Source organism: Nomascus leucogenys, chromosome 22a (assembly GCF_006542625.1).
Source record: "Nomascus leucogenys isolate Asia chromosome 22a, Asia_NLE_v1, whole genome shotgun sequence".
Taxonomy (NCBI): Eukaryota; Metazoa; Chordata; class Mammalia; order Primates; family Hylobatidae; genus Nomascus; species Nomascus leucogenys.
In genome coordinates, this window is record NC_044402.1 from 67,018,613 (window position 1) to 67,044,944 (window position 26,332).

The following is a 26,332-nucleotide window of genomic DNA, read 5'->3' on the forward strand; positions in this document are numbered from 1 at the left end:
TGGTGGCTCATGCCTGTAATCCCAGCACTTTGGGAGGCCGAGGCGGGCAGAGCATCTGAGGTCAGGAGTTCAAGGCCAGCTTGGCCAACATGGTGAAACCCTGTCTCTACTAAAAATACAAAAATTAGGCAGGCATGGTGGCAGGTGCCTGTAATCTCAGCTACTCAGGAGGCTCAGGAAGAATTGCCTGAACCCAGGAGGGGGAAGTTGCAGTGAGCCAAGATTACGCCATGGCAATCCAGCCTCGGTAACAAGAGCGAAACTCTGTGTAAAAAAATAAAAAATAAAAAAAAATGTATTCTGTCATAATTCTAGGGGCTGGAAGTACAAGATCAAAGTGTTGACAGGGTTGACATCTTCTAAGGTCTCACTCCATGGCTTGTAGATTGCTGTTTTCTCCCTGTGTCTACACATTGTCTTCCCCCTGTGCTTATCTGTCTCCTAATCTCCTCTTCTTATAAGCACATCAATTACATTGGATAAAAGCACACCCTAACAGCGTCACTTTAATTCCCTCATTAATTTAATTTAATTATTTAATTTAATTAATTTATTTATAATAATTATTTATATTATAAATTATATTTAATTAATTTATAATAATTATTTATAATTTTATATAATAATTATAAAAATTAATAATTTATTTAATTTAATTAATTTAATTAATTTAATTTAATTCCCCATCTCCAAATGCAGCCACATTTTAAAGTAGTGGGAATAAGAACTTCAACATACACATTTTGGAAGAGACATAATTCATCCCATCACAACATATGGGAAGAGCTCATGCTTTAAATATCATTTTATAGATAGAGAAACCAAGAAAGAGATGTTGAATGTCTTGAGGCACAGGCCATGTCACCTATCCCAAAGGCACATCGTCTTAATTTTAATACAGCTGTAGGGACATCACTCCAGCTAGAATTTTAGCATTCAGAGAGCGAGCTCTTACCACTAATCTCCCCTAGAGCTGGCTTTGCGTTGAACAATTAAGTTACTAAAGTCATTCAAGAAAGGAATTTGTCTTCTCCACAATTGGTTTCTCTGAAAATTAATATTATCCCACATAAGGCTCACTCTCTTGAACCAGGTTGAAGACCCAGCTATCTACCGATCTATATTTTTTTTTTCCTGAAGCAGATCCTTGCTCTGAAACTCTTTCCCTTTTCCTATCCTGACCCAGTCCTAATCACTAGAAGGACATTTGGAGGTTTCTTCTAACTCATGCTCTTGAGCCTAATAAAAGTCTTAATACATAAGGCCTTGGTTTCACTTCTCTAGTACTAGCAGCATCCCCTCATCCCCAAAAAACAGAGAGATGGGGAAGGGGGACTAACATTTCTCAGGTATCTACCATGTGTTAGACAGGAGGGCAGGTGCTTTCATGTATAGCTTCTTTACTCTAAACCATACCATAAGGTGTGTTTTATGTTATCATTTTATAGATGAGCATTTAGACTAAATATTAGGCTCCAAGAGCCTAAATACCTTGCCCAAGTCACCCGTTGGAAAGTGGAAAGGACAGAATTGAAAGGACAGACACGCCTGACTCTCCAAAACCTAGCTTCTTTCCATTGGCCTACACCGCTTATGCATGACAGGCATCACAGAACTAAGCCCCAATCCAGCCCACTCTCTCCAAAAGTCCCCAGGCCCAAAGGTGTAGCTGTTCATAGTCTTTACTCCCTGACTTCCATACCCCATTTATGTGTCTGAAAAAAGGTTCTAACCACTGTCTTAGAATACCCATATCATATAGAAGGGTGGCACTCTTCTGCACATGCTTGATTGTTTCCTGTTTAATGAGTTTCAACATTCTTCATTTGTTTTATCGGCTAAAGTCTTTTCTTTGCCAGCTCATTGCATCGTGCACTGAGGGCTGTTAAATCTTCACAGGCCCCCTCCCAGAGGAAGTTGTGGGAATTGGGCAGAATTCGAGCTCCCTTCTCCTGTTGCTCTTTCAGGGGTGTCAGTGACCGTTTCCCCAAGGTCCTGTAACTCTGAAAACCAGTTCTTCACTCCCCAGGCAGATTGCTATCTCTCAAACAGCTGGATCGCAAAAACAAACCTATGTAAATCTGCCCCTTCCGTTTGCAATACAAACTTTCAGCCAGATCTGCCAATGGAATGAATGAAATGGGTGAAGAGATGACAAAATACCACCTGGCCACAGTATGCACGTAAAAATGGATTTCTTTTTAAAGAATGATAGAGTTTAGATGTTTTTCCCCTCCAAGTCACAGGTTGAAATGTGATCCCAAATGTTGGAGGTGGGCCCTAATGGGAGGTGTTTGGGTCATAGGGATGGGTCCCTCACAAATAGCTTGGTGCCCTCCCCATAGTAATGAGTGAATTCTCACTCTATTCGTTCACATGAAAACTGATAGTTAAAAAACACCTGGTGCCTCCTTCGCTCTCATTTCCTCTCTCACTATGAGATACACCTGCTCCCCGTGCCTTATGCCAAGCTTCCTGAGGCCTCACCAGAAGCCCAGCAGTGCTGGCACCATGCTTGTACAGCCTGCAGAAGCATGAGCCAAATAAACCTTTATTCTTTACAAATTACCCAGTCTCAGTAATTCCTTTATAGCAATGCAAAATGGACTAATACAAAGGCCTATAACGGAACCACAACCATTGAGTCATTGACTCGTAACATTTACCAGGAGGGAGAAATCCATAGCAATAAAATCTACCTTTAAATGAGTGGCTCAGGGCTGAGATATTTCTGCCTAGGGTTCATGCCTGGATACTGGAATCACAGCAAGATAGTCATCCAAGAGCCTGGGCAGTGCCTTCCTAACAGATAGCCCCTTCACTCCACCCTGTCATCCTCTCCACATTTCTCTGAGTCTTTGGTTTCCTTAATAGGACTAACCATTGTTCTCCAAAACAGAAAACTGTGCAGTAAGCAGTATTTATTATCTTTACTGTCACATGCCAGATCCAGCCCCATCACCCCCACCAGGTATGCTAGGCCTTCCAGAATCTGACCCACTCTCCTTCTATGGCCAGCATGGCCTCCGCTTTGGTTAGGCTGCTCTCTGCATGGTCTCCCATGAGTAATTCCCTCTCTGAAGTGCTCATGCTCTCCTCCAGGCTTAGAATAAGCATCTGTTCAAATCCTTTCCAGCCATTACGCCCAGCTCAGCTTCCACTCGCTCTGAGACCACCATCAAATTCCTCAATTCTCTGATATATTCATTGCATCAAGTCTTTGTGTAATAATTCAATATTGGATAAAATTGTTTTATATCATCTTTTTCTGCGGATAGATATTTGGTCACAAGCAGAAGACTAAGAGAGACTTCATTTTCTCCACTCGTACCCCTCAATGTAGGCACATACAGTAAGAAACCAATAACTATTTATCTGAATTAAACCTATTGAGCAAGAACTTTCTCCTTTGTTCTTCCACTTAGAAAGGTTTTCTTTCCCCCCGTTTTCAAAGACTAATTGAATCAGAATCTCTGGGGGTAAGGCTCAGGGTTTCATGGTTTTAGAAGCTTTCTAGGTGGTTTTTAATGCATTTCAGTGCTGGAACTCACTATTCTTTATGGTTGTTTACCACGAAATACAGTCAGTTCTGCTATAATGCTTGTTTTGAAAATAAGAATTTGTTCTAACTGGATGGATATATTAGGGAATAATTTGAACATAACACGAATTTCATGTTTGCTAATACGTGATACCATCTTCAAGAAACATTAGGTGAACCCAGAAAACTGTATGTACATGAATCAAGCAATGTAGGCATATACAAAACATGCACACACGCACGCACACACACACACACACACAAACTTCAAACATCTACCAGCTCTCTCAATTCACTGCATGTGTTATAAGCTACACCAATTTACTTCTGGTGTTACAACTTTCTATCAATGTCAGATAACCTTCCTTCACAATAACTGACAACCTGCAACCTTTTTGACAGCCACTTCCAAAAGCAAATTTCAGATCTTTTTTAATGGAAAGTGTGTGTGTATATATATATATAGAGAGAGAGAGAGAGAGAGAGAGAGAGAGAGAGTCGTATTTATATATTTCTTGACCATTTAGCATGAGTAAAACTATGCTATAATTTTTATTCAGTTATCTTTTTTAATGTTTCTCTGACAAAGTTTTGGCACGTTTTATCTCTAATCCATTTTCCCCATAAGCTCTGTGGCTTTTATTGCCTATTTTGCAGAGCGAGGTGATTTTTAGAATTGCGTATGTGGCCTTATTGCAGAACTGACTGCACCCAGTGCTATATTTCTCTTACTATGTGCTACAAAGATGGAAAACTTTGGAAAATATGGAAAAGAAAGAAGACTAAATGGTATTAGCATATGGAAATTATAAATTTGGCCTTGTTACCGTACCAAATAAATCTACTAAACCAAAGGCAATTATTTGGCTTGGAATTGCATAATGCTCAGGAATTTCTGGATTGAGAGAAATAAAAGTTGTTTTTATAGTGGCAAGAGTCAGGAAGGAAATGTGGATTAATAAATTAATGCTAAGGAACTTTTATACATCTAAAAGTTAAATTCATGTCTCTCTAATGAACATTTTATTTTCATTTTTATGAGAGGAGAAAAATTTGCAATTGACTGAGAATTTTCACCCTTTAAATAATTACTATTTAGTTTGAAACCAAATCTTGTTTCTAAACCAATACTACAGGTTTTGACAGGCCCCTGAAAAGATATTCATTGAGTTGTTTTGTTGTTTTATGAAAAAGCGTGACCACTAATTGGCTTTTACGACTTCCACAATTTGAACAAAGTGCATTTAGTTTGAAACCAAATCTTATCTTGTTTCTAAACCAATACTAAAGGTTTTGACAAGAGCCCTGCGAAGAGATATTCATTCAGTTGTTTTGTTGTTTGTTTTATGAAAAAACGTGACCACTAATCGGCTTTTACGACTTCCACAATTTTAACAGGGTGCTCTACCCACGCACATGCCCATCTTCAGTCCTGAATGCCTCACTATAAAACCAAACTGATGATAGAAATTTCACTGAGAGTCCCTGAAAGACACTAGTGCTCTTTGCTAAATATTTCCAGGTTCCTGCCCTGTGAACGCATGACAGGCTTGCATTCTCAGGCCCCCTGTAGGTACAGTCAATGCACTGAGGTGGATTGATAGCAGCACTGGTACCCAAGAATGTGTGGTACCAACAGAGAAGCCCATCTCAAATGACCTCACAAATGAGCAAGTTGTGAAAGGTACATATATTCATTTTTATGTCTAACATAACATCAGAATCTTCTTTATATATAGTATTTTTAAAAGACACACATACACAAACACAAACATGTGCAAGTAGACACAAACACACAAACAGTAATACCTACAAGAATTTTTTTTCCTGTTTCACAAATAAGGAAACTCGGATCCTAGAAGCTAAATCAGTTTACTCAAGGTCTAAAATAGACTAAAATAATCAGCCTATTAAACAGTTCTCTTGCTTTTCTTCTGTTCCCTATCTTTAGGAAACGTACCATGACTTAATTGTCTCCAAAATAGACTCATTGTTCCTCCTGCCAACCCACACTCCCACTCCCACCCCCAACCCTACCCCTGAAATTGGATCTAACCCTCACTGTCCAAAGTACCCAGGATCCACGCAGAGTGATGGAGAACTGAGCTATGGAGCCACAGAGCAGGCCTCAGGAGTGAAAGACGACCAAGCCCAGCAGGGCCCTACAGCCCCCAGCTGGCCAGGGAGACCATAAAATGGCTTGCAGATTGACTCTTAATCTAGCCAAGATTGACCAAGAAGCCAGCCTCTTGCAGGGCACGGGTAGGTCAAAGGGTCCATAAATCAAGCTCCCTAAAGCCCAGTCAGCAAATGATATCCTCAGTTTTTCTTTGGCCAACCAAGAGCTTGGGAGTCACTCCTGACAAGAAGAGAAAGTCTTCCCAGGAAGCACGACCATTCCTCCTCTCTCCAGCCTGCTTTCCATGTCCTCTTTCTCCTGGATCTCCCCTCTTGGTCTCAGGACATCCATGAGAAATGGGGCAGCCTGGGAAATATGATTGAAAAACAATTAATAGCAAGAATAAGAGCTTGCATTGGGTTTTTCACGTGTTAGCTCATTTAATCCTGAAACTATCTTGGGAGGCATGTACTATTATTAACTCTGCTTTACAGAAGACGAAATGAAGCACAGAGCCGTTGAGTAATTTCTTCAAGGTCAGACAGTAAAAAGGCGATTCTCCCAGCTGCAATTTTTGGTGCCCTTTGCCTTCTCTGGGCTGCTCTTTCCACCCTAAACGCGGTGCTCAGTGCCCTCTCTCCTCCTCTGCTGTCTGAACTTGGATTCTAGAATGCCTCTGCTGCTGTGAATTTACATTGTAAACCGTGTTGCTTCCCTCGGGGTATATGCTCAACCAGTCTCATTTATCATTGTGGAGTGAAAAACTCTGTATCCTTTTAGTGATAAACCAATACTAAACAGGCATAAACAAATACGTGCAAGACACTGGCGGAGCCCAGAGCCTTTCTGGTGCCCCTGGAATCTAACAGCCGGCTTGTCCTGCCCCTGATATGAACAACAGAGGGCGCTGTGGAGCTGTGGCCTCCGACAGAATGCCATGGCCCTCTCTCCCCTGCCTCCCAGGATGGGGTTCCCAATGAGAATCTATACCCAAAGCTAAGTTCCCTGTTTCTCCACCTCTGCAGTCCTCCTTTCCCGACCCTGGGACCACCTGACAGACCTGTCTCAACCCTGTTTCTAAGAACAATTCTGACCTGCAATCACTGGGATATGAGGAGTGTCCCCCAACAATGGAAGCCTCAATTCTCCTTGCAAGTCCAGTTCTGACCTCTCGACCCGTTTCCCAGAATTCTGCCTTCCTCCTGAGACCATGTCAGCCTTCGATCCTTTATTCTTGGTGAAAGTCTGGAACACTGCCTTGCCCCGTGGTTCAGCCCTGCCCTGGACCACCACCACTCCTGGTGCTTACCAAACACCCCCAGTGTGCCTGGGGTTTTGCCCTGAACCCTGTGTGTGGGGCCCCTCTCTCTGCTGAGAGACCCCCTGGTGCTGCCACCCTCCACTCCGGACTTTGGGGGATCATCTAGTGTGAATTTCTTAGCCCTGTATTGTAATCTTTGTTGGGTCCCCAACATGGTCTACCATGATGCCAGCTGCGATTATAGAGCCCTTCTGGTACCATGTGTGTCCAGATGTGAAAAGCATAGGCCCCAATACTAAGAAAATTCAATAGGCACAGAGCCACTTGCAAGGGATATGCTAAAAGAATCTAATCCTCAGTTCCTCGCCTACCTCATGCAGCTTCAAAAATATAGCAACTTGGTAGAGAATTATGTGATGAAGACTTCATCAGGGAATATTGTGAGGGCATTCCACCTCCTTCCTGGACTTCCTTCTAATACTGGCAGACTCCTTTGTACATCCCCAACCCTAGTAAGTAGTGTAGCTCCTGATCTTGCCTTCTACTGTGTTTCTCCAACTTAGACTACAGCCAACCAAGGATCCCCAACCAGCTGGAGATAAGGCCTTCACTACGCACTTCTTCTCTTGAAAGGCTGGACACAGTATCCCCCAAAGGCAGGGCCTCCTCCACCTGAGACAGTCTGATAAACCTAAAACAAGCGGTTCTTTCATTAGGACCTTAATAGAAAGGCCAGCTGTGTTTTTAATAGGTCATTTGAATTAGTGACTCTCTATTAGCGGCAAATTAAGAAATGTTATAGCGATGTTTCATCCCAGAGGAAGCTGACAGACTAGGAAATGGGCAGCGAGCAGGAGGGTCAACCTTTGTAAAGTTCTTCTATAAAATTCCAAATAGGAGGACAATCATTAAAGATAACAGGCCTGTGTTTTCCTCTCCCCGTTCTCCCAGCACTCACACATGCCACTCCATGTATATGACAGAGCCCTCTACCCCTCTCTCCCTCTCCCTGGGACTGTATGTCAGTGTCCCATACCAGCACAGCATACGGTTTGTAGGGTCTGTAACATGGATGTCCCTTAAAGATTTTTACAACTCAGAGTGTCTTTGGTTCCATGAGATTCAACCCCTTGTGTTGGCCCATTGCTCAATATATGGGCCATGACTCAGAAAGGGAAAGAAACATAAAAATGATGTGGCTGCTGCCAAATGGTATTTTGTTTGAAAGTCTGAGACCCTTCTATAACAATGCAGAAAGGCCATGAAACCTCTCCAAGCAAACCCATTCCCAAGGTTGATCATCCCTGCCCACATTCCACCAGTACCTCTCAGGCTTCTGGCTGCCATTTTGTGACTTATTCTCCTGCTTCCTGGCTGCCTAATGTGTGTTCTCCCCTGGTTTCACCTGTGTAGAAATATGTCTCAGGGGTTGGCTATGAGTAGGTAGCTAATTTGCCACAACCCCACACACACCCCCTTAGGAATGATTCTGGGTTCCACTTCATTAGGAAAGACAGACCTGTTGCTTTGTGATTCCAATCAATCAAGTGTTCTTTTTCAACAATGGGGCTATTATGAGTGTTACTACTCACTGACAAGATGGAATTAAGGTATGTGAGCACTGTAGACAGCAGGTGTCATGGGTTTGGTCATGTAAGCTCAGATGACATAGGTTTCAAAGAAAATGTACATATTTTCATTTATGTGCTAGACAATAAAGATGCTTCCATTCTCTGAAAAATATGTCCCCCTGTTCCCCTCCCACCTCATTCCAGCATCACGTAGCAGGCAATAGCGTGGTCACAAGGGGCGTTGGTGGATTGATACAAATTGCAAGTAAAATTTCTCTTTGTATTTTTAATACTCACATTTCATCCTTGACGATTCATTAATTTAGATCCATTGGTTGGGCCAAGTGATGCATTCTAAGTGGGGTAAAAATAACAGTAGTGGTAATGAGTAATGATATTGACAAAATGTATATCCCTCTCTAGAGATAAATATGTGAAAATGAATACATGAAAAGGAGTACCCACACTGATATAGCTACACAGAACTAAATTATCATATTTCACTGAATCTAAGTGTAAGCTACATCATTATTTTTATGCTCTGCTAAAAAATAAAAAGAAACAAAACTTTCCAATTAAACTATGACATGGCATTGAATATAAGATACATTCCAATTTCGGAAACGTTAAAAGACAAAGAAAATGCCTATCTTAGAATAGATAAAGTATGATACAAAAAGTCCCACTCAATGCTATCTAAATATAAATGGTAGTTATCAATGTATCCAAAAAGTTTTTGTTTTTAAGGAACGGGCTCCTAATGTGAATCTGTAGGTTAAACAAATAACTTCTAATTAATAAAGTAGTATCAGCAATTTTACTTGGTGCCTTAAGAGACTGATAGCCAGGCCCAAAGTCTTCAAGATCTCTAAATACATAGATACTCCAATCCAAGAGAGTATGGTTTACTCAAATGAGTCTCAAATAAGGAGAATGGAAAGACATTTTAACGCCAATTGGTCCCTGTTGTGATTCTGCTACTGATTAGCTGGGTGGCCGTGTGTCCATCCCATAAGTATTCTGGGCTTTGATTTCCATACCTGTAAAATGAATGGGTTGGACTAGAATCTCATTTCTAACTCATTTCTCATTTCACTGCTCTCACATTTTATGAATCTATGATCCTGAGTTCATGTGGTCCCATCTTGATGGGTTCAAATGTCAAGCTGAAATACATCCAATAGGAAACATTCTCTTGAAGGGTATATTCCACTGACCTTCAGTTTTAGCAGAATACTCCAAATTTACCGAATGAAGAAATGAATGAATGAAGTATGCTTTATTGATCCTCTTTGCCCACAGATCCTGAGTACTGAGCTATGGTATTTGTCTCTGCATAACCGGCAAGGACACGGACCCTCCAGGGCTGAGACTAAAAGGGGAAGGCTTACCTCTGCTGCCCTCGATTTCCCCTTCAGTGAAGACATCCTCATCCTCAAAGCATCTCTTATCTAAAGAAGCAATGACAGTGAGAAGTACCTCACAGATGTTGGAAGAAACAACAGAATCGCCTGTCCTGAAACTTTAAGACCAGTAACCCTGGCAGAAGCAATATCAGAGGACTTAGCATAGTGATTGGCAAGTAACAAGATTTGGATAAAAGTTAGGGTGTAATTATAATTAGATTTGGGATTTGGTATTAGGACTAAAATTGTGATTATGATTTCCATTCTCTTCACTAGCAATACTTGCACACAGCCTCCTATTGACTTGATAAAGAGCAAGAAATGACAGAATATTGGTGTGTATTTTTTTCCTTTTCACAGCTGATTCCTTGAACCATCCTCACAAACTCAACTCCCCTGGAGTATGCTCTCCAATCAAAACTGCTTCATGCTCCTGCTTCCCCCAGCCACATGAAAACCATTTATAAGGAGGAAGCAAATTCAAATTACCTTGTGATCCATAATGGTTCCAAACAGCAGGATGAAAAAACCCTGTGGCAAAATTCAACAGATTCATGAGGGATGGTTTTTCGAAAAATATCTCAGCTGTTATTGTCATACCACTCTTCTAGATACCTCCCAGGGCAGTTATTGGACATTAGAAATTTCAGTTTCCACTAATGCAGATAAAAGTGCACTGATGAGTGTTCCTTTGAGTCTGCCCCCACCCTTGGAAGAGGATCATCACCCGCATAGGAATGTGCAGGAGGGTTATTGATATTTATTGAATTGCTGTAGATGCAGGATAGTTTTCAGCCTTATGCAGTTATGTTACTTTCTTCCCAAATATTGAAGTAGCTGTTTCTACTCATGATGACAGTAACATGTGACAGAAACTTGTAATTCAAATTCACAATCATGGAAGGTGTCTTAAGAAAACGAAACTTATATTCTAGTCTACTTTGAGTTGGAGTTAAAAGTTGGTAAATGGACAGCCAAGGCCTCTAAGCTGGTGGGAAAAAAAACCATTTCTACATAAAAGAAAGAATGCTACAGAGATTTATAAGGCTAGGATCTTTTCACTATCAATCTAAGGAGAGTTCATGGTGAAGAAACACTCATCAGATTAAAATTTTAGATGTTAAGTCACAGGAAGAGCTTGCTGAGAAAAGAGAAATGTATATAACTAAAAGCATTTGGGTATTTTTCTTTCTATCAAGAAGAGAGAAACACAAGTGAACTGAAAAAGAAATACAGAGCAAAATTTCCTGGGGTTTAATTAAGCTGCAAAGTAAGAAAGGATGAGATCATTACTCAACAGAGTAACTTCAAGAGTGGGGAAATTTATCAAAAGTCCCAGAGTCTTTGATTTTAAAAAAAAATCCCTCATGTCAAAGATTTCACTGTAAAGCAATGCAACAGAAAGAGTAGAATAAATGTGCTCCATAGTTATTACAGAATTATGAGTAAGATATATAATTGATCTGAGTTGGCATTTCTTTAAAGTCTGCCTTCTATTTTGTATCATGCTTTTAAACAGAATGATACTGACATGTTAATAGGAATACTTTGCTGTTTGGTTACATTATTTAAAAGAGTAGTGGGGAAAATTCTACTGCAAAGAACCAAATAGTAAGAACCAAATAGTTGAGGCCCAGAGAAAAGTGGCATTCCCAAGATCAGGTAACATATGGCAAGATCTATTTCTATAAATAACAATTTATTTTTATTTCACAGGGACTAGCAGGAAAGAGGTATGAGAACTCCTGACTGGCTAACAGCGAAAGTGAGTGGCAAGGCCCATTACTTCATGATATAGAAAGCGACTGTTATCTCACTGAGGTCCCAAACCACTGGAGAAAGGATAAAAAATATGCTTGTTTTGAGGCATGATATGTAGCCTCACATATCCCTGACCAAATAATAGTCCTCTGTAAGTGAAGGTTAGCTTCTTCTAACATTGCAACTTTAGTAGGGATACAGGTGCATCAGTGAGGAAAGAAGGAAGGAGATTTCCACCCAACCACCCTGGTCAGCTAAATTCAACTTGACAATCAATACAGTCAGAGATGCCATAGCCAAATAACCCTAAGATATAAAAGGAAGTGGAGAGAACATTTTGTGTTCTATAATTTCAAATCATGGCCATTTTTTTGTGGTCTAGTCAGAGTAACACAGAAATGACTCCCTCTTGGAACTTACCTGGAAAGCATTGAGCAAGGCAAAAATTATATGGAACGTCAAGGAAGTGCCTTCTATGAGAGTGGCTATTCCAAAACCCCAGGTCAGTCCCAGCAGTGGAGTGAGGATGGCAACATTTTTGCTGATCCTCATAATTATGGCCACATCCTGAGACTTGGAACTGCCAATAGAGGGCCTCTGAGTGTTGACGGCAACAACCAAAACCACAATCAGATTTACAGCCACAATGACCAATGCCGGGATGGCAAATGCTAAAAGGGCTTTGGTATTGTCCCAGTTAAGCCAACAGGCCTCGGGTCTCATGTAGCCGTTCTCTGGCTCTGTGATAGCAACTGTGGTGACAGCAATGATCAATGGGCACCCATAGCCAATGGCAAAGCCAATGACCATCATTCGGGACTTCATCATCCGACGGAAAATGACCAATATTCCATAAATGATGAGCAGTGCTTTGAAGAGCATCCAGAAAAACAGAGAGAGGTAGAAAAAGTGGCTGAAAAATGTCACTGCAACACACATGTTGTAGTCCTGGGCCTTAATATTAAAGTTAGAGCCTATGATAAACCACACATTGGCAGTCAAAAGGGACACTGCTATATTCACTATGCACACGTGACGCATGTATGATATCTCCGTCACAACCACCTGGGACCACACCGTGGCTTCAATGATCAGGCAAAGAACCAAGCTTAGGATTGAGACGCTGAGCCCAATGCAGGTGATGTAGTCCAGAACTTTGTCGGTCATCAATTTGGAGGACATGAGAATGGAAAAAGACATCACCGCACTGGTGTAGTTACAGCGGCATTTCACTTCATTCTTGATGTCCAACATCATTTGGCACGCTTTCTCATCCCATCTCCTTTTCTTGGAGTGCCAGCCAACACACTGGGCTCTGGCATTGCGGGTTTTATTGATCTTTTCGAAGGTGAGTATGATTTCTTGCAACGTTTCTGGTAAAACCACTGATAGGACCAGACCATTTACCCGTCTGGGATGACTCACATTTTGCAAGTGGGCTTCTCTCAGGATAGCCCCCAAGGTTGGGAAGGCTATGCTAATGGCTTGGGATGCATTTGGCCACAGCTTCCTTAGCTCTTGCCTGGGAATCTGTACCATTCCTAAGATATCTTCTGTGGTATTGTTCGTGCTCATGGAGAAATTGAGGCTTTTCTCTGAGGTATTATGGTTGATGTGAAACCCTTTTGTCTGAATGAAGAGTTCATTCACAATGTTCTCAGAATTATTGTGGATGTGGAGTTGTCTGGCAAACAAATTCACTGACTGCAACAAATCCGAGCTGGCATTTTTGTTGGGAATGAAAGCCCAATTTGAAATGGCTGCTGTGTTGAGGATGTGGTTGGCCACTTCACTATAGCTCTGCAATGGAGAAAGGTGAACATTATACTAAGGATTTATGCATTGTTGTACAAAGTTGATTTCTAAAACCTGAAATTTCTAAAGATCAAGTTACCCAATCTTATTTGGCATATTTCTCTTCAAATTCCCTATGTATTAGAATCCACATTAGTAAGGCCACACAGAGGGAAGAAAAGTAAAATAATGCAAAAAAAAAATCACAGCTAAGGTTTACCTGCTTTATTATTGCACACAGGGCAGCATTTCCAGACTGCAGTATGTAGAACCCAAGTTTCCCATGAGATTTTAATGATTGTTTAATGGAGGAGAGTGGAGATATGTTCTCTGGTCATCTAAGCTTAAGAAAGACTGCACACCCTGTCCCTATCTCCCTCTGCCTTACAAAGAATTCCAAAGTTGATTAGGATACTAAAGGCTCTGAAAAGTCCTGCCATATGGAAACTTGCCTAACTTTGTTTAACTCAGAACCTCCTACAGCTGATGGGCTACAGATCTCCCTTTTAAAAATGGAACCTCCATTAACGTTTCTCAGAATGGTTATGTTCTACAGCAGTGGTCCTCAACCTTTTTGGCACCAGGGACTAGCTTCGTGAAAGACAATTTTTCTATGGGCTCTGGGTGGCAGAGGTGGGGATGGTTTCAGGATGAAACTGTTCCACCTTAGATCGTCAGGCATTAGATTTTCCTAAGGAGCACACAACCTACATCCCTCTCATAGGCAGCTCACAATAAGGTCCGTGCTTCTACGAGAATCTAATGCTGCAGCTGATCCAACAGGAGGCGGAGCCCAGGTGGTAATATTCGCTCACCCTCCGCTCACCTCCTGCTGTGCAGCCCAGATCCTAAGAGGCCACAGCCCGGTACCAATCCACTGCCTGGGTGTTGGGGACCCCTGTTCTAAAGAACATAATTTAGAAACACTAGTGTACATTCTATCTTGCTCACAGCCATCACTACACTATGTGATATTTTCTTGAAAATATGAAGTGTGTACAAAAATAGGTATTAAAAAAGTTTTAACTACTTGAAAACTTCCATAAACTAGAATGAATCAATATCCCAAACTGAAGTGAAATGCCTGCTGTTGCTGTGATGGTTGCTGTCACTGTAGTTTTTGCCCTGGAAAGTACATTTGAAACTATTCAAATGAAAATTTTAAGAAAAATATCATTTTTTAATGATTAACAAAGCATACCTTCATTTTCTCTCGAGTGACATTATCAGACAAGTCTGTAGAAATATTTTTTAATAGCTCTACTATAAATGCAATATTTCCAGATGTCGTTTCTGATGATTTCACAATGTCAATGATGCAGGCATAATCAAGGGGGCAGTTCTTACGGATTCCTTGAGCTACACTCTCAATGGTCTCGGGAGCTCGAAAGTCTAGAATGTGCAGAGGTATAGATGGTGCTGCTACAGAAAGGCGAGATGCACCAGTTGAGTCCTGTTTAAAACAAAAATGATTAAGTACCTACCATGTATCAGACTAAAGGAGCTAAAGCACAAACAATCTACATGGGGAAGGTAGATGGAGAACCAAAGAGTCCTAAAAAGTGGTTTCGATGCAGAGGGGGGTGGAAAGGATACAGTGGGATCAGAAAGAGTCAGGGGATTTCACCCAAATTACCAGGGACCAGGATATCGACCTTTACTATTGGAATTTGCTTTCAGGACAGTGATTTTTAACTCAAGTATTATAACAAGATAATTTTCTACAGAGAAGGGAAACAAGAGCCACATGGAATTTCATGAGGGAGTGGATTTGGGAGGTTGGCAGGTCAAATACAGAATGCTAAGGAATGACAATTTCAGACTTCAGAGTTTACTAGCTAGAAGAGGTGATTTGCTCATTTTCTGATTCTTTTACCTAGATTCACTCAGAATGTGCTTTGAATAAAGCAAAGCAATGATTTATTTCCTTTCATTCACTTTTGAGTGCGACATAGTTGCAAGGACTTCTATGTGATTACCTAGGCTAAGTGACAGAGAAGCCAGCTGCAATCCCCTTGTAAAACCACTGTTAAAATTTTAGAAAATGCGGACATCCATGTGCTTCCAGGGGATTGCAGGGGAGGTAGAAGAAAATAATTGCTACCTGGAAGGATATAAAAGAGATTTTAACTTTAACTGGATGTGTTGTATGCATTCAATTCTGTTCCTCTAGATCGAGCACACATCTCTCCTTTCTTTTGGTCAAGAGATTGAAAGTATTAAAAAGATATATCAAGGCCCAGCACAGTGGCTCACGCTTCTACTCCCAGCACTTTGGGAGGCCAAGGCGGGCGGATCACGAGTTCAAGAGATCAAGACCATCCTGGCCAACATGGTTAAACCCTGTCTCTACTAAAAATACAAAAATTAGCTGGGTGTGGTGGCGGGTGCCTGTAGTCACAGCTCCTCAGGAGGCTGAAGCAAGAGAATCGCTTGAACCCGGGAGGCAGAGGTTGCAGTGAGCCGAGATTGTGCCACTGCACTCCAGCCTGGAGGCAGAGCAAGACTCCATTTCAAAAACAAAAAAAGAGATATCAAAATAAATTTGATCCTAGACACATTTAGTTGATTAACTGATTATCACAAGAGGCATACAAACCCACCTTTAGAGCTAAAATGTAACCTCTAAGCAATCATATACACAATAGCATAAATTAGTTTCATATCTTTTTTTTTTTTTTTTGAGAAAAGTTTCTTAGCAGGAGAAATAGAGAGCATGTGGAGAGGAGGGGGAGTACCTGAGAGTGTGGGTTAGGAAAGAAGGTCAAGAAACAAATTTAACCCATTCTGTAGATTTTTCTAAGTGCAGATCTGAGACTTTTTGTCATACTGAACAGATCACATTAAAAATGCCTCTACTTTCTCCTGGGGGATTGGCTTCTGTCACCAATAATTTGTGAATGCATCACCTTAAAGAGTTTTTCCACAGAAAGGCTTGTACATGTTTCAGTTGATTTGTGCCACTTTTTTTGATTACATGTAAATCCTATTTCTCCATGAAAGTCCTTAGCACAGGGCTGGCTGCAGTTGGAAGAAGAGATGCAAGGTCCTTCGCATTGCTCTATAAAGAAATAAAGAGAGAGAGAGAGAGACAGGAGCCCAATTAGGATCGCCACACTGACAGGTGCATCGAATTCATTCTGGAGATTTTTGGATTGCTTCCCAGAGGAAGCAATTGGATTGAACTGGGTCCACAGCAATGAGTAAGAGCTGCCAGGTAGATTGTGAAGCTGGTGTCCAGGCAGAGTGAATGGCACGTGGAAAGGGGAATTTCACGTCATTCAGAAAGGCTAGTCCAGAGCACCTGAAGGGGGAGTGGCAAGAGATGAGGGTGGGAAGGAAAGCAGGGGTTAACTCATGCAGGGCCTTGAATGCTATGCTAATGTGGGAGTTACCAGAAGACATGATTGAACTTGTTTTTGAAAGATAATTGATGATAAGATAGAGCAGGAGTCCATAAACTTTTATGTAAAGGAACACATAAATGGAGGTGCCAGGTAAAATACGGGAATCCCAGTTAAATGTCAATTTTATTTTCACACACAGCTGATTCTCATTATCCACAGGAGTTATGTTCTGTAAAGTCACCATGAACACTAAGTGTTCTGAACAACTGCTCCTAGGGTAATATGAGGTTAGGGTCCTACAAGCTTCTGCTTACAACATTTTCATCAACTAATCAATATATGACCTTGTTTTATGTGTGTTTCTATATAAAGATACCTTATTTAATATATATTGTGGATTCATTAACAATGAACTCTTGGCCAATAGCACTATAACTCATACCTGAACAAAGCTTATCTAACATATACATTTTCCCCATAAGGCACATTCCAGCCTTCTCTGGCTTAGGAATGCTAGGCAGCACTTCAGGACTATGTTTGGGGGGCTATTTTAAACAGCAAAATCACCAACAAAAAGCACAAAAATGCAAAAAAAAAAAAAAAAAACTGTGATGCTACGTAGACTAGGAAAGCACAGTTGTTTATAGTAGGAGAGCTAGAACAAGAAGGTAAAGCATCACCTTGTCCAGCCCCTGCTGAAAACATACGCACTGGACAACTCAATATTTTGCTGCACTTTGCATGCCTGTGAATGACCACAAAAGCACTGCTAGTATTGATTTAGGGATTACAAATAAATTTCAGCATTAGGAAAATTTGCGAATATAGAATCTGCAAAGAATAAATGACTGTAAATGCTCAGATAAACAACAAATAAGTTTTTAGTGTCTGTATGACCCATGTGATATTATTCATTGTTTATCTGAAATTCAAATTTAATCAGGCATTCTATATTTTTATTTGCTAAATATGGTAACTCTAGCCAGAGAGTAAATATTTTCAGCTTTGCAGGCCATATGAGTCTTAGTCACAACTACTCAACCCTGCCTTTGTAGTGTGACAGCAGCCAAAGACAATATGTAAATGAATGGCATGGCTATGTTCCGAAAAAAGTTTATTTACCAAAACTAGTGGCAGGCCAAATTTGGCCCATGGGTCAGAGTGAGTGCACTTCAGATAGGAAGAATGAGACTGTTGAAATATTCTCAGGAGAATTGCCTTAAGATAGCAGCTGGGGAAAATGGAAAGTAAATGATGCTGAGAGCTATTAGGGTGTTCAAATCAATAAAATGAGGTAACCAGTTGCCTGAGAGTCACCTTTTGTGGCTTGGACAGCTCTGTGATAACTGAATTCACTGGGAAAGGGAACAAGCTTTGCCAAACCTTGTTTGCAAAATTTGCATCAAACCTTGTTTGTAAAATTTGCATCAGTTTTTGCAAGTTCATTAACCAAAGTGGTTCTCAGTTTCTTCTTCCATATAGTTTAAATATGATGCCATAATGTTGTCACAAACATGGAATGAGACAGCATTTTGTACAACACTTAGATTTAAGTTGTCTTAAATGCCCAGTAAATGTCAGTTACCTTTCTCTCTGCTTTCCTTTCTCACTTCCACATCTATATAAGAATGTATTTGCCACCTGGCCATGATTGTGCAGAATCCAGTTATTCCCTACTATGTGAGTGAGAACCACATGATTTCACTGAAGTACTCCTAGTGATTACCCCCTTAGTTTACTTCTCACTTCCTGAGAGTGACCAGTCTCATCACCATGATGTCCATCTTACAGTGCTTTAATAGACTTCTCAGCACCAGAGTGTTGCATACATTTAAGCACACTGAAAATATCTTGGAAGGAAGGAAGGAATAATCTTGTCCTCTTTCCTATTCTGCCTCCTGTTAACTCATTACTTTGAACAGATTTCTCTTTGGGATTTGGAAGTGCGTACTTGTCTACTATTCTAGAGCACATGTGAATATTACATTTGCTAACTCCCTTCATTGACTATGCCACTGGTAATGGTATAAATGTAAGAAAATCTATCAATACTGGTAAGCATAGAGAACTTACTGGAGATTGCTATTCAGTTGGAAAGTCTGTGGTCTGGGGACAAGCTTGCAACACCAATGCCCTTCCTTTATTCTTCCCTGTCTTCAAATGGATGAAGACTGTTCTATAGCCACATACCTTGGATCCTTCCAGTCTTGGGTTTCCCTTCAGGGCTTTGAAGTTTATCTCCAGCCTGAAAAATATAAGTTCCCAAAGGTCCTCTTTACTGTGGGACTGTGCTCCCTCATCTCAGCTTAGAGGCTCCATGTGAATATGAAAAGAAAATGTGTTCAGGACTAGAAAGGAAACTGCAGCAGATCCATGTGCTTGTGTTGCGGGAACTTGCTGAAGGAAACGTGGATGAGAGCACAGGGAGAATGCACTGCCCTCCGACGAGGGATAGAACCTTGATGGTGGTCACTTGGCCTTTCTAGGTGAAGTTAGTAGAGATGCTACGTCTTTCAAAAAGTTTAAGCATCCAGGGAGAACACAGAGATGAGAATTAAACCACTAATCTGTTCTCTGCCTGTATTAACTGTAAGGATGAAATGAAGTTAATGTGGTCCACCAGATACTGTAGATCCTTAGAAGACAGAAATGAACAGATACTAGGAATAATCACTAGGTCACAATAATAGAATCACAAATCTCTTTTATCTATAAAGGACTATAAATAATATCTTTAAAAACTTCATCTTATAGATAAAGAATTTGGGACTCAGAAAAGTGAAACAACTTGTGCAACTAGTGGGAAGCAAAATTAAGATCTGACCCTCCATTGCTCAACTGCCAGGCAAGTACTTTCTTCTCTCAGCAGCAGTCTATCTACATTCTATCTACATTTCCCATTGCAACGTGATTATTCTACTGTACTGTTGCTCTCCAGGCAAGTCCCTGCCACCTCTCAGCTTTTCTTTGTTCCCTTCTTTAGAAAGTTACTATCAGCAACAGTAAAGCTGTAACCATTTGAAAATGTATTTTAAGTGACATCTTATTTATCAGAAGTCTTGCCATCAAGGGCAACTGAGAGATTTCTCTTTGGATCATGGAGGAATAGATCAAACTTACTTTTAGGTGAATCTTGGATCTATAGTGGGAACATTCTGTGGACAGAAAGAACATTAAGCAGCAAATCATGGTTGCCTGGGACTTCATTTTCATACATGAGGATCTTCACCTGCAATAGAGAAAGAAGGCATACCCACCTGAAGGTGACAACTTCACACACCTAACAATACTTATCAGGCTAACCGACCCCTTAGTGAACCCACCAGGTACTCTGAGATAGTCACGCCAAAGCAGCCTGCCCTGGAAAAGCACACCAGTATCTATTTTCAAGCCAGCTAAAATGTACGAAAGAAAATAATTTCTCTCAACTGTTAACTTTTCTACAGAAGAAGATAGAATGATGGAAGAACCAGAAAGGATGTAGCTTCACCAAAGCATCATTCCTTATTATTTACTTAACAAGTTTATTTAATAGTCATTTTTATCAAGAATATCTATTTGCCAATAACTGTTCTAAGCACTGTCTTTGCATAAACTCCTTTAATTCTATGACACACAGGGTATGTGTGTCAAGGAAAAAAGAAACCTATTCTCAGGACCAAATAATAGGACCGATGCTTAAGGCAAACCCAATTCCTCTTCACATTTCAGAACATGGTCAGAAATGTGCACTAAAATGGGTGAAGGCGAGACGAAAGGAGGCATTTGTGAAGAATAGCACCTGCTGCCGGGTGCAGTGGCTCATCCCTGTAATCCCAGCACTTTGGGAGGCTGACCTGAGGTCAGGAGTTCGAGACCAGCCTGGCCAACATGGTGAAACCCCATCTCTACTAAGAATACAAAAATTAGCCAGGCATGGTGGTAGGCACCTGTAATCCTAGCTACTTGGGAGGTAGGAGAATCGCTTGAACCCGAGAGGAGGAGGTTGCAGTGAGCTGAGGTCATGCCATTGCACTCTAGCCTGGGCGACAAGAGTGAAACTCCATCTCAAAAAAAAAAAAAAGAAAAAGAACAGCACCTGTTGTCTGAGGCTTCAGGAGAAGGGTCATATTTACTGTCCATTACCTTTAATACGGGAGTTTTGCTTAAAGCTAACTTTGTTGAAAGAAAGTCAGACATTTGGCATAATGATGTGATGTCATTTGTGAAGTCTAAAAATGTCTCTCCAACTAGTGCTAGGCCTCCAGCTGCACACAGCTCCTGAACGTGCTCAGGGAGTAAAGGATCCAACAGCTATGACATTTTCTGTAAATCATTCTTTGTGGAACAATATTGAATAATGATACATTTCATATATGTATATAAATAAAAATTTTTACTAGCATATAATATATATGTAATATGAAATCATAAACGTGACCATAAAATACACGAATTTGAACTAAACACAATTGGCTGGAAGGTTTTGATTAATTAATTTGCTGCTTGATCATTCATGTTACTATAGTCTGGCATATGTAACTATATACCATTTGGGATGGTAATTTATATAATAAATTTCCTTCAGTTATTACAAATGTTGGGGGAGAATATTCAGTGACATTACCCAAGAGGAATCATAGCATTTTTATTTTAGCCCAGTTTGATTGGCAGGGATGGATTAGATAGATGTTTTCAGGTTAGCCCTAATTTGGTTTGTTCTCTTCTCACCAGAAAGAGTTGAATGGGATCCCTCCTATCAGAATTCAAATGTAGCTGAGGCCAAAAGCCAGAGTCCTCTGCAGAGAAGAGCTTAAGGGTTCTGAGAATGAAGAATTTAAAATTTTATTAAAAGCTTTGGCAGCATAATTTATCCTCCTAATTCATCCATGGTTGATATTTTATAGAACGTAATGGAGGAAACACACGTCCTTAGATCTACCACTGATAAAGACTTAATAATTAAAGTGAATTGGAGTTTTTCAACATTCCAAACTGAAAAGTTTCAGTAAATACAAATATAGTATACCTCCAGCACCTAGCACATGTCTATATGTAGTGAGTGGTCTCCTGAAAGGATGAGGGAAAGAAAAGAACAAGCATGCAAAACCTAAATATTAAATTAAGAGTAACAAGAAGAGTGAGAATTGTCCAGACGGGTATAAGCAAACCATGGTCAGTACATAAAGAAGAAGCTTTCATATGGGAGCCTGATGGGGGCTAACTCACCCAGGTGAGGGACATACCAGCTTCTGGTAAAGAGTGGGGAGCCAATGCTAGATCCTATCCTATGTGGAGAATCCAAACTTGTTCCAAGCATATTCTCCTTAAATTACCTTTATTCCATTTATTGACTTCTGGTTCTACATTGTGTTCAGTTTATCAACAAAATTGTGTATTCTCTTATATTCCCTACCTTTATAAACCCTCTGTGTTTGGTGGCAGAAAAACACTTTGTTGGGAAGAGATGTCACCATTTAAATCAAGATTCTAGTACCCAGTGAGGGGAAACAAAAATGGCAAGCAGTAATCGTGACAGAATAATGCTGGAACAAGACATATTTATGTTTGAGGTTGATGCATATTATCCACCATTTGTTTGCCAACCATTTGTAGCAGGCACAAAAAGGTTAAAGAAAATGGAACAGAAGAAAAATTTAACCTTGAGGGCATTTGTATAGACTGACCTAATTTTCTTTGAATTCGGGGAGGGGGCCTGCTCTACTTTTAGTGGCAAACAACGGAGGCTTTTGTGTCTACTGTATTTGACCAAGGCCTTGTGTCCTCACATGGGTTTCTGTGGAAGATTGGTCTCATAAAAGACAAAGGGGTTCCATAGTCATATCAGTTTGGGAAACGATGTGTAACACCACTGCCACAACTCCCCCGAACACACACACAGACACACACACAAACAGGCATGAACACATATCAAAGGTTCTGAGATTTCTTGTAGTAAGAAGACTGTTTCACCCGGGTTTTACCAATTCACTTGATAATTGGAAATTCTAGGCCAGGCACAGTGGTTCACGCCTGTAATCCCAGCACCTTGGGAGGCCAAGGCGGGTGGACCACCTGAGGTCAGGAGCTCGAGATCAGCCTGACCAACATGGTGAAACCCCCCTCTCTACTAAATACAAAAAAAATTAGCCGGGCATGGTGGTGCATACCTATAATGCCAGCTACTTGGAAGGCTGAAGCAGGAGAATCAAATCGCTTGAACCTGGGAGGCAGAGGTTGCAGTGAGCTGAGATTGCACCATTGCACTCCAGCCTGGGCAACAAAAGTGAAACTCTGTCTCAAAAACTAAAAATAAATAGATAATCAGAAATGCCTTGAGGAGTTTCAAGCTGCTATTCCATCACAATATGTTATCTTGGAGGGAAACACATTAATCTATCCAGACTTAGGCTTCACATGTATTTGCTGGGCATCTACCTAATGCCCGTCCCTGTGCTGATATGTTCATAGGAATTCTTTAAGTCATTCACAGCAAAGCTTGGGTGACCACAAGAAAGAGATCAGTTTCAGAAACGAGGAATTAAAAAGTGAAAGAGAAAACAAGAAGCAAAAGAACTCTTGCCTGAGGCTATCTGTGGCAAGAAGGTAAATAAAGAATTAGTCATTTATAAATTCCCTCCAATTGCTATACTAGTCACCCAATAAGGGCAGCTCCACATCTCCTTCCCAAGGTGTCTGCAAGATGATTTATTTCAGAGATAAAAACAACTAAGCCACCTAGAATGGCAGCTTCTCGGGACCTGAAACTGTCATGTCCCAGGTTCCTTCTCCTCCACTTCCATAACCCGCCTCTTTCTGTGCATGATTATAAAAGTGTTACTTACCCACTACCATTCACCTTTGTTTTTCACATAGTACTAAAAAGCAATTCAAGCCTGCTGAATGGAGGCCAGGCTCCCTGCCCTAACATGGTCATTACAAAGAAAAAGATAACATTTGCTGGTCGTTACAAAGAAAATAACATTTGCTGGCCTCAGAGACTTACAGGCAAATACAGCTGGACCTGATTGTCCCAGGGTGAATGTGTCTAAGGATCTACCTCTCCATCAAGTTTACAGTAATCAGCGACTTTCACACCGCTGCCTAAATTCTAACCACAATGGGTCAACAGAGCACAATTTGTGCTCTTCGCCCCAGAGCCTGAGAGAAATTAGGCCACACCTAGTGAAATAGACCAAAAAAAAAAAAAAAAAGTCAGGTTGTCATTAGTCAGAATGTAAACACCTGATGTTTCTCTATCCTCAGCACCCAGCAGAGGATAAAATACAGAATAGACACTCAGTAAACATTTGTTGTATAAGTGAATGAATTGGGAAATGATTCCTGCAAAGTGACATCAGCATCTGAAGTTTTTGCTTTAAAATCATGAGGCAACTTTTCTATCTCAGAGGGGCAGGTGAGCACGTTTGCAATTCTAGATGATTTTGGAACCTGGTGACTTAAGTAGATGCCAGTCGTACTGTGGACCTCCTCTTTATTTTACTGCCTGGAGCCTTATGTGAGAAAGAATTGAGCAGGAAATAATGCCATGCCCCATTAGGGATGTCCGCCATGGGCACAAGAGGGTGTCATAACAATGCGTGTGTCTCTTTCCACACTGTCTCCGTAAGTCAGAACTAATAAAACCCTGTTTCTCCGGACAGACCCAGATGACCCCAGCTGTTCTGAAACACCATCTCCTATTTGCCCCATCTTGCTTGTACCTCGAGCAGATTTTCTGAATGAGTTGGAATTTAAAACTACAGTGAGTCTGTCTGGGTACTGGAGCTTCTTTCTGAAACATGCCAGATGGAATTGTAGGGGATGACTCACACAGACTGAGTTCTCCCTACCCATCTGAACACGCTGAGTGCGGCCTGACATCGGGACTCCCAAAGAAAATTTAAAAAGGTCAGCCGGGAACTGTAAGTGTAATCAGTCAGGAAGGAATGCATAGGAAGGTGTGATCTCGCAAACGTGTTCATGCAAAACACCCTAAGGTGAATGGCCAAGAATATTTGTGAATCAAGGAAATACTTTCCCAAAGGGTTCCTCTCCCCCGAACTGTACCACAAGGTGAGAGGGAGTGCCTCTTCTCACTTCTTTGCCAGTCTTCGAGGTGGCGACTCGCCTCATACTCCCAGGCCAGACCATTGTCTGATGGGAACAACCAATTCAAAGAGGTTAACTAGAGGGCAAGGAACCTAAAAGTTAAGTGACCCACATTTTGGGGGGGTGGTGTGTGTGTGTGTGTGTGTGTTGTTCCCCTAATTCTATAACTGTCTGTTTCCTCTGTTCCAGTAGTATAATTAGAACTCTGATTATAACATCAGATGGATAAATGAGTTGTTTCTGTGTTTAAGGCCCAGTATCTCTTGCCCTCATAGTAGAATCTATGTAGTTACCCTTAAGAGTTCTCCCTTGCCATGGATGAAATGCTTCACATAAAGCCTTGGGGGAAAGAAAGATAGAAAAGAACTATTAGAATCAGAAACATCTCATCTTTGGCTATTTTAGATGGCTTCCAGCCAATCTGTTTGGAGCCCAGCATCTCTTCTAAAAATTGGAATCTGGATTCAGATTCTGATAGGTTTCAAGAATCACATCATTTCAGAGCTGGAAGACATCCAGATATCTCACCAACTATCTTGATACTTATAAAATTTTAAAGAAATTGATAGGCCCCGCAATTGCCTCTGCTCCGTGAAGAAAACTCATGGAGTGCTGACACTGAAAAACAAACAAACAAACAAACAGCACCTAATGATGCAACACTTTAGAGCTCTCACAACTGTCTTCAGAGTATAAGGAATATAGACCTTCAAGTGGCATAGAATTGGCCACTTGAAACAAGGGAAGATGCCAAATGTGTTGGCAATAACTGGAGAAATGTTTTTTTTAAATTGATACAATGATAGCTTTGTCAGGCTCACTAAAAGAAGAAACTAATAAAGAACACTTTTAAGACAACATCCAGCTTTACATTCAGTCTAAAAGACAGGTATTGAAATTTATCAAGCAAGGGGACAATGCAGGGACAGTGAGTTTATTTGCCTGACAGGATACTTTGCATTTTCACTCCTAGGAGTGAGCCATTAAAGCCTGACAAATGACTCTTAAAGAAAAACAAACATAGGAAATACTCCAACCTTGAACTGGCCAATTTCTAAATCATGTTAGACAAGTTTCCGGAGGAATCAAGCATTCCAGAAAATACCATCATATATCACACATTTCCCGCTCCTGGAACATGTGCAAAAACAAGCCTTTCTTCAACAGGAAAATGGTGCTGGTGTGGGACATCTACTCACGGCATCCAGGAAGTAGATCTAGCAGCCCAGAGGTGGAGAATCACCCAGCAGGAAGGTCAGCTCTCAGCTCCCCAGCATGATGCCTCACCATCACGTGGCACCTCGCACAGTCCCTGGTCAGTGGCTGTGATCTGTCTTCTCCATTTTTGAAATGGGAGTCCAAGGGGCCCAGTGAGAACTGACTGCCTGTTGCAAGAAGCCGATCTGAGAACTGTAAAGTTGCCCACAGTTTCAAGGCTTGT

At 40.9% G+C, this 26,332-nt stretch overlaps 1 protein-coding gene across 2 annotated transcripts; it reads right to left on the reverse strand.

The window, feature by feature from the left end:
- Positions 1 to 5,219: 5,219 nt before the first annotated feature.
- Positions 5,220 to 26,332, reverse strand: ADGRF4 (adhesion G protein-coupled receptor F4). 2 transcript variants are annotated; one of them, XM_003254195.2, is made up of 10 exons: positions 26,179 to 26,332; positions 19,921 to 20,029; positions 18,991 to 19,045; positions 16,363 to 16,514; positions 14,655 to 14,906; positions 12,080 to 13,459; positions 10,388 to 10,429; positions 9,884 to 9,943; positions 8,790 to 8,846; positions 5,220 to 6,026 (listed from the first exon to the last, which is right to left on the reverse strand). In XM_003254195.2, exons 2-9 carry the CDS (start codon positions 20,011 to 20,013, stop codon positions 8,793 to 8,795), a joined length of 2,088 nt encoding a protein of 695 aa, XP_003254243.1. In that variant the 5' UTR covers positions 20,014 to 20,029; positions 26,179 to 26,332; the 3' UTR covers positions 5,220 to 6,026; positions 8,790 to 8,792. The 2 variants fall into 2 exon arrangements, with proteins under 2 accessions (XP_003254243.1, XP_003254242.1); XM_003254194.2 differs by having other exon boundaries at positions 26,091 to 26,319.